Here is a 9,035-nt window from a genome sequence, read left to right as displayed (position 1 = left end):
GAGAAAAACAGTTTCTATTTTATAAGGAAGTATCTAGATCTTTCAGAGCACGTGCTATGTCACTGTGCTATGTCACTGTGCTATGTCACTGTGCTTGTTGTAAAACCCTCTCTGCCTTTCGAGATTTGTCTTATGGATTTCTTTTTTTCTTTTTGCTTCGTTTTGGTTTTTTTGTTTGTTTGGTTGGTTGGTTTTTTGTTTTGTTTTTTCGAGACAGGGTTTCTCTGTGTAGTCCTGGCTGTCCTGGAACTCACTCTGTAGACCAGGTTGACCTCGAACTTAGAAATCTGCCTGCCTCTGCCTCCCAAGTGCTGGGATCAAAGGTGTGCGCCACCACCGCCCAGCTTGGTTTTTTTTGTTGTTTTTTTTTTTTTTTTTTTAAGATTTGTTTAGTGTGTGTGTGTGTGTGTGTGTGTGTGTGCTCTATCTGCATGTGCACCTGCATGCCAGAAGAGGACATTGGATCCCATTACAGATGGTTGTGAGCCACCGTGTGGTTGCTGGGAATTGAACTCAGGACCTCTGGAAGAGCAGCCAATGCTCTTAACTGAGCCATCTCTCCAACCCTGGTTTTGTTTTGGTTTTTTGTTTTGTTTTTGTTTTTGTTTTTTAACTCCTAAAAGATAGGTACCATACCATACTTACTAAATTTTTAAAATAAAATAAGGAATTTTGACAAACATTTTTAAAGATTATTTTTCTAGCTGCTCTGGAAAATAAATGAACCAGAAAGTACTCACTTGCCAATGACACTCCCGGCCTTTGCCTTAAGCAAAGAAAACAAAACAGACTCTCTCAGTCTCTCTAAGTGACAGACCCAAGAGAGAATACTTACAACGCAGAGCTGGTCATGGAGAGGCAGCTCAGTGGTTAAGGCCGCTTGCTGCCCCAGCAGCGGCTCCAGGACCCCCATGGAACTCACAACCATCTGTAACTGCAGTCCCAGCCCCTTCAATGTCCTCTTATGACCTCTGCGGGTACCCAAGCATGCACACAGTTCATATACACACATGACATGCAGGCTGTCAAAACATGGTCAAAGCTGGGCATGGTGGCGCACGCCTTTAATCCCAGCACTCAAGATGCAGAGGCAGGCGGATTTCTGAGTTCGAGGCCAGCCTGGTCTACAGAGTGAGTTCCAGGATAGCCAGGGCTATACATAGAAAAAAACATGGTCAAAAGAATGGTGTGTGACAGGCAACTCCTTGGGAACCTGTGGGAGAGGCTCTGGGGGAGAGGCAAACGGCCTTTTATGTCACTGGCATTTAGTTCCCTGGACTGTTCTTGGATGTGGTTTCATATCTCCTGTAACAAACATCTACATTCATAAGACACGTTTATTTTTGGTGGATGTCAGATCATAGCTGTAGCCCTCAATCTGGTCCGTGTACCCTGAATCTGGATATGGCCTCCGCCTTGCTTTCATGCTTTCCCAGATATGATCTCTCTCGTACATCCATGCAATTGTGTTTAAATTGGTCTATCCTTTTGGTTTGTTTGTTTGTTTGTTTGTTTTGGAGACAGGGTTTCTCTGTATAGCCCTGGCTGTCCTGGAACTCACTTTGTAGACCAGGCTGGCCTCAAACTCAGAAATCTACCTGCCTCTGCCTCCTAAATGCTGGGATTAAAGGCGTGCACCACCACGCCCGGCTAAATTGGTCTATCCTAAAGAACATTCTAGGAGAGCTAGAGAGATGGCTCAGGGGTTAAGAGCACTGACTGTTCTTCTGAAGGTCCTGAGTTCAAATCCCAGCAACAACATGGTGGCTCAAAACCATCCGTAATGAGATCTGATGCCCTCTTCTGTTGTGTCTGAAGACAGCTACAGTGTGCTTACTATTATATAATATTATATAATAAATAAATTTATATATTTATATTATATAATAAAAAAATCTTAAAAAAAAATTCTGGGAAAGAGCTACTCTATGTGCTTACTGATGTTTATTTACGTGTTTTGCTGATCATGTTTTCCTAAACTCAAAGAACCTTCCTGGGATCACTCCTTGCGTTCTTGCACCCCTGTATATAAAGGCACACTGGAACTGAAGTAAGGTTGTCTACAGCATCGGACTGTAGTTCCCCCATTCCCTCAGGTCCTCAGACCCCAGGTCTGGAAGCCAAGATCTGCGCAGGTCAGCTAAAACTAACACTAACACGGGCAAAACATAAAAACTTTAATTTTTTTTTTTTAATTAGAGTTGGTGCCGAGGTATGCTCTGGTAATTCTAGAACTCAGGAACACCAAGGCAGGATTGTAATTTGTGACTCTTGCTCAAAAATAACAACAAATTAGGGAAATATCATGTTATGCAAAATACCACAGAGAGTTGGCAGTGGGTGGGATAGCTTTTTACCCTCCGTGTTAAAAAAAAAAAAAAAAGGAAAGAAGGAAGGAAAGGAGAAAAGGGTGTATGCACACAGTTCTGAGAAAGCCAGACAGGGCATGAAGCAGAACAGCTGTGGGCTAACAGCTGGATAATGAGCTAATTAGTGACTGGGAAGCTTTCTGGGCCCAGAGCCTAGGGCCCAGAGAGGCTCCTGGAAATCCCCTGGGGTGGAAGGGCATCGCTTCCACCTGACTCTCCTGGAACTGGTTCTATAGTTGCCTGTGCGCACCCACAGCTGAAAGGCACTTTTGTCTGAGTGCGCCCACAGCTCGTTTCTCAAGAAGAGCATCATCTCTCAAGTGTGCCGAAGACTCTTCTCTCACTGAGGCTCAGCTATGTCCCCAGAGCTCTGGAAACCACATCCCTGATTACTGTCTCGTTCTGGTGAGAACCATCAAGATTAACCAGGTTAAATCACGTAGCACTACCTAACCAACTGACCACGAGAAGGCACGAATAGAGAGTAAGGCAAACTTCATCAGGGCCCATCCTCTGCAGTTTCGTGGTGTTTCTTGGATCTCGTTCAGTGGCTCAAAACAAGTCAGAATTAATAATATAGTCTAGACGTGACCTGAAACTCAAAGCAGTCCTCCTGCCTCAGTCTCCTAACAGCCGAGATTACAGGCGTGCACCACTGTGGCTCACTTCCTATTTTTAGAACTATTTTGATTAGGGTGCTAGGGAATACGGCTCAGCCCTTCAGAGTGCTCAGTTCCCAGCACTCACAACGATCCGATCCGTAATTCCAGTTCCAGAGGGCCCAACACCCTCTTCGAACCTCCCAGGGAACTGCATGCACAAAGTGCTTATACATACATGCAGGGAGGACACTCATATGCATAAAATAAAATCTTACAATATACTTCTGAGGGACTGGAGAGATGGCTCAGCGGTTAAGGGCACTGACTGCTCTTCCAGAGGTCCTGAGTTCAAATCCCAGCAACCACATGGTGGCTCACAACCATCTGTAATAGGATCTGATTCCCTCTTCTGGTGTGTCTTGAAGACAGCTACAGTGTACTCATCTATATAAAATAAATAAAATCTTTTTTTAAAAAAATATACAAGCTGGGTGGCGCATGCCTTTAATCCCAGCACTTGGGAGGCAGAGGCAGGAGGATTTCTGAGTTTGAGGCCAGCCTGGTCTACAGAGTGAGTTCCAGGACAGCCAGGGCTATACAGAGAAACCCTGTCTCAGAAAACAAAAACAAAATAAAAAATATATATACACTTTGAAGTACTAGTTCCTTGAAAACCAGGTCCACCAAAAGTTTCTCTTATTTATTTCATTATTTATTTTGCATTCTACACTTATTTTGGGGGGGGGAGGCATGCAGGCATGCCACGGTACACATGTGGCAAATAGAGGACAACCATGGGATTCAGAGATCAAACTCAGGTCATGAGGCTTGATGGCAGGTGCCTGTAGCCCCTGCACTATCTCACCAGTTCAAAGGTTCCTTTACATAAATATTTTCATAGTACGTTTTAATAAGATTCATCCAGAGTGTGTCAGCTACAGTTTCAGAACCAGTACTTCATTGGATCACAAGCCCCTCAGCTTCAGGATGCTCTCCTCTGAAGCCTGTGATGGCTCTTGCCTGGCTGTCTCCTTTGGACCCTACCTCTTTCCTGTTCCCCTCCTCCTTCCTAAAGGCAGGCATTCATCCAGTACTGCTACTGCTGCTTCCTCCCCACCCCCACCCCCAGTTTTTCAAGACAGTTTCTCTGTGTAGCCCTGGATGTCCTGTAGACCAGGCTGGCCTGGATCTCAGAGATCCACCTGCCTCTGCCTCCGGAGTGCTGGGATTAAAGGCGTGCACCACCACTCCCAGCAAGCGCTTCTTTTCTTTAACTATTTTTCCCCTTGGAGACAGCATGCCACAGCACATATGTAGAGATCAGAGGTCACCTTGTGGGCATTGGTTCTGTCCTTCTGTCACGCGGATCCAGGGTATTGAGTTCAGTGTCACCTGTGCTGATGATAGTAACAACAGCTAACAAGTACAAGGTAGGAATCGCCCTGTTTGGCTCTGTAATTTAATCTTATGGGGGGGGGGGGGNGTAACATTGTCTCTACCATCATCCATAGAAAAACAGAAGTCCAAGGACCTTAAGCACCCTGGACAAAGCCACCAACCCAGTGAAGGCACGTTCACCTCAGAGGCCCCACTGACAGCAGATGACACTCTTGTGTTTCATGCTGTTCTATTCAGTCTCCCCAGGACACCCTTTCCAATGGAACGGAGCCATCTCCACCAGCCGGTAGCTGTTGTCCAGCTGACATTAAAGCACTCAACATGTTCACAACGGTGAAGATGTCAGAATGCTTCCAAACTCTACCAGCTGACACCCTTTGCTTTCCCATGGGTGGAGGGACTCTCCTCTGGCAGGAAGTCCTCATACCCATCAACCTAGCCTGGAGCTTGGGGTGAGACCTGGGGCGGAGGGGAGCTTTGTACTTAACAGGTCTCTGCAGGTGCGACACCTGACTAAGTAGTGTTGACTGTCACTTCTCCCTCCTCCTGCCGCCTCACCACTTGGCATTTCCTCCTGTTGACTTCCTATTTCAGGACACGCCCTCTCATTCTCCAGTTCCCCTTCTGAAGCCAGCTTGAGGCCCCTCTCCTTCCTTCTGCTCGTGACCCTCAGTTGACATCCCTGGCCTGGAACCAGCTCTTATCTCTGTAGTTTCTCTATCTGCATCTTTTCCCACTCCATGGTCTCTACCCTGGAATAGGCTCCCGTGGTCCAGCTTCCATGACACCTGCTAACTCTTCCCCACCCCACCCCACCCCACCCACCCCACCCCACCCCCTCTACAGTCTTTGTTTTAGTTTTTGAGACACAGTCCAGCTATATAGCCCAACCTGGTTTGAACTCTTAATCCCCCGGCCTCAGACTCTGCTGGGATTACAGATGGGTGCTGCCTCAGCCAGCCCTCTTCTATATTCTTGAGGTCAAGCACCTAAGGTCAAAACCCCCCCTTTCGATTCCCCTTCCTCAGGAGATGTTCGGATTCTAGGGAAGCTTGCAACAGGGTTAACCCCAGCAAAAAGCAGGCCTACTAGAGCACTTCCCATACAGAAGGTATTTCATACAAGGGAACCAGTGTTTGCTGATGCTTTCAAAGTTTTTTTTTTTCTTCATCCAGTCATAATGTTCTCATCCCTCCCTGTCACTGTCACAAGCCTCAACTCAGTGAAAAGACTTTCCCTTACACCCTGAAAGCATGGCTACTTCAAGTGAGCAGCCTTTCTTCTCCAACAGCTGCACCCTCTGCCCCTTTTCTCCCAGGTCCTGCTTCTTAGCTCCTGCCCCCATCTTATCCACCTGGACCTAGGGATCCACAATCCACGTGCCGTAGCTGGGGGAAAATCGTGTCTGCCCTTCAGGACCTCCTGGCCCAGCTGAAGCAGAAAGGAGACTCCAGCAAACAGCCATAGGATGGCCCGACACACACCCAGTGTGCAGGCACTGGGAAAGAGCAATCGGGACGTTCACTCGGGGTGTGCTCACTCCATGCCACCCTCTTGGAGACACTTGGGTGAGCCTTTAGTTCATGCAGAGCTCTGGGCCGCGATTCGCCAGCTCCAGGGCCTTGAGAATGTTGCTTCATTCCCTGCCAGTTACCCCATCAGTAAAATACCATGGTGAGTCAGTTCCCTCCGAGGGCGACTGGGAGGCATGGTGGAGTAATGTGGGGAAGGCAGTAAAAGAACCTAATAATCTGCACAATAAACAATGCGGTCCTTCTCATTATTTGAATCGAACAACTGCAGAAACTGTGGAGCTGGACAGGGCGCTTGCAGTTTCCGGGATCTCAGGTAACTGTGGAAAGTAAACCAGAAGCTCATCACCAGCAGCAGCCAGCAGCGACTGCGGCGCTCCTAAGACCTTCACCATAGGTCTCTCAACTCAAACTCCACTCTGCCCCTCCTGGTGACCACTCCTACCAGAGAGTAGGTGGGACAGCCAATGGCTCAAGATGATGGTTCAGCCTCCCCAGCATTGGGATTTCAGGTGTGAGTCACCAACACTTTAGGCTTTGGTGTTTTTTAAGTTGGAGGGAAAGGAAAGAAAGCCAGGCTCCTGTTGCTGGGTGCTGGGACCGATGAAGAAGGGTCCTGGGCTGTTAACTAAACTCAGGCTAAGATATCCAGAGCTGAAGGGCAACATCAGTCTTTTACTTGACATTTTTGATTGAGCCTGCTCCAGAACGGGCACACCCCGGATGATGCGCACATATTATCTATCATCTTAAGTCTCTGTACCTCCATCGTTAGCCCCCAAAAATAATCACTCTACTATGAACTGCATAAAGGTCTGTCTTTTTTTCCACAGTGTAAAAAGTGAAGATTTCCCAGGTCTCCGAGAAGGACTAAGTGTAAGGTTACTAACCCTTGCTGTAATGCTACCCCGGCCCTTCTTCGCCTTATGGTCAGTGACTCAGAAGGATCTCAAATCCTCAAGGGAATGGGAGGTTATAAGCTCTAACTGCCGCTGGGGTCACAGCAGGAGAGTGGTGTGGTGGGCAGCTCCGAAGCTAAACCGGGGAACAAGCAGGGTCCTAGAAAAAAGCTGAGCCCCTCGGTCGCTGTGGGTCAACTCTCAGGTGGACAGCTCCTTGCCCTGTCTTAAAGGAAGGTGTTACCTCCGAGTTAAGACGGAAACGGTCCCTTAGAGGGTGAGTAGTCGTAGAGTAATGGGAATGCGTGCGAAAAGGATGTCTAAGCGAAAGGTGAGAGAAGACCCGCCACCTGGGACCCGCACCGCTACCACAGCCCCAGTTCTCGGGTCTCACGCGCGCGCTGGCCTCCCTGGGGTTCTCTGTGGGCTGCGAGGGAAATCAGAAAGCGGGGTTGCCAGGCAGGGCGAAGCTCGGGCCGAGAACCCCAGAGTGACTGCTCACACGCCCCATCCCGTTTCTCCCAGGGCTTCGGGGCACCCGCGGGCTGGAACGCGCCTCCTTTTGGGCTTCGGTTTTCAAGCGTGAGAACGCCGGGTGACGTCAGGGCCCAGGTGTTCCCGGGAGCGCGCGCTCCTGGCGCAGCGCGATCCCGGGAGCGGACTCTCGGGACAGGGAGGCGCAGTCCCCAGGGCTCGCTCCCGTGTGCGCTCCGGGACGCCCCGCGCCGCGCTGACTTACCCAGAAGTTCCCCTTGAACAGTGAGCCCGTCATGCCGGCGCTGGGCTGGGAGCGGAGGACGGAGGGCGGCTGAGATCGGCGGAGAGCGGGAGGACAGCGGGAGGACGGTCGGATCGCGCCGAGAGCTCAGACTGTCAGGGACAAGGTCCAGCCGCAACTTCGGAGTTCCACTGTCGCCCCGGGAAGCCGCCCCGGGTCCTAAACCACGCCCGATTGCGCCGCCCCGCGCCCCGCCCGCCTGCCCGCCCGCCCGCCTGCCGGCTCCGCGCACCTGCAGAGGGCCACCCGCCCTGGCCCTAGGGCGCGGCCGGTCCAGCAGCTCTGCGGGGGGCGGTGGCCAGTCCGAGCCCCAGCCTGCGGGACGTCTGGACGACCGACAGAACCGGTCCTTCTTCCTCCCGTTGCCCACTCGACTCTTCCCACCAAACCCTCTCGACCTAGAAATTCAGACTGGATCAGTAGAAACCCTAGGAGATGCTTAAAACGTAGGAAGGCCTTCGCCTATGGTGCTAATGCTACAAGGAATGGAGCGCACGCACCGCCCGGGAGGGGACTGCAAGCTTTAGTCTAAAATGTCAATTAAAATGCGTTATCCGTGTTTCCTTTTAACTTTGCATATCTTAATCTAAACTCAGTTGAGGTGTCTTTACCACCTGTCTCACCCGGCAGTAAAAGCCAGGCTGCTTTCTGCTCCCTCTAGGTTCCAACTCTCCTCAGATAGAAAAACAGAGGCTCACACCGGTAATCCCAGTACTGAGGGAGCTGAGACTGAAGAATGTGAGTTCAAGCCCAGCCTGGGCTACAGTCTGAGGTTTTTTCCTCATAAACAGACAAACCAAATAGGACTCCAGGGCACGTCAAACTCCTCCTTGCTTGGTAATAGACGAAGTTCTCTGTTCAGTGTGCCCAGCGTCCAGCCTGAAACTCAAGAGAGCTAAAAGATTGCCCAGGTTCACACTTATGTAGGGGATGGAGAGACCAAAGCTAGAAAAGTCTGTCCTTCTTAACAGGGCCAATGTCTTTCTGGGTAAGAAGTGTTCGTAGGGAAGAGAGTGAAGGTTAAGTTGCCAAGGCTGACATCGAGCCAGTTCCCCGTCATGCATTCGCCTCTGCAGCAGATTCTAGTTAGATCCTGGCACAGCACATGACAATCTTGGGATGACTAGAAGCGCTCACAGGTTTCTGCTCAGTAACTCTACTCCCAAGTCCTACCAGTAGGGCCATCTGTAACGACAGGGATGCGCGAGAGCCCCCAGCCCTGTTACTCTCCAAGGACAAGCATCCATCAACCAGGTTCTTCACTGAGGTTAGGGGACTGGCTGATTTAAAAGAGGACTTGGGCTCAATTTCCAGTAGCCACATGGCAGCTAACAGCAATCCTTAACTCCAGATTCAAGGACTCTGACACCCACTTAGTATGTTTTCCTAACAAGGGCATGCAGGTGGTGCACAGACATATATGCCTGCGAAACACCCATACATGTAAAATAATAAAA

At 49.8% G+C, this 9,035-nt stretch overlaps 2 protein-coding genes across 2 annotated transcripts in view; one reads left to right on the top strand and one right to left on the bottom strand.

The window, feature by feature from the left end:
• The window catches only part of Pstpip2 (proline-serine-threonine phosphatase interacting protein 2), an 89,117-nt gene extending 81,139 nt beyond the window's left edge, over positions 1 to 7,978 (bottom strand). The window contains exons 1-2 of the mRNA XM_021214819.2: positions 7,811 to 7,978; positions 7,540 to 7,670 (exon numbers count right to left, since the gene is read on the bottom strand). Coding sequence (XP_021070478.1) covers positions 7,540 to 7,572 — 33 coding nt within the window. The 5' untranslated portion in view covers positions 7,573 to 7,670; positions 7,811 to 7,978. The remainder of the gene's footprint in view (positions 1 to 7,539; positions 7,671 to 7,810) is intronic.
• Positions 5,880 to 9,035, top strand: LOC110333259. The gene is made up of 3 exons (XM_021214820.1): positions 5,880 to 6,415; positions 6,735 to 6,873; positions 7,326 to 9,035. Exons 1-3 carry the CDS (start codon positions 6,369 to 6,371, stop codon positions 7,554 to 7,556), a joined length of 417 nt encoding a protein of 138 aa, XP_021070479.1. The 5' UTR covers positions 5,880 to 6,368; the 3' UTR covers positions 7,557 to 9,035.

Source organism: Mus pahari, chromosome 15, assembly GCF_900095145.1.
Source record: "Mus pahari chromosome 15, PAHARI_EIJ_v1.1, whole genome shotgun sequence".
Lineage (NCBI taxonomy): Eukaryota > Metazoa > Chordata > Mammalia > Rodentia > Muridae > Mus > Mus pahari.
Note: the sequence above shows the minus strand (reverse complement) of the source record. Positions and strands in the feature narration are given on the sequence as shown.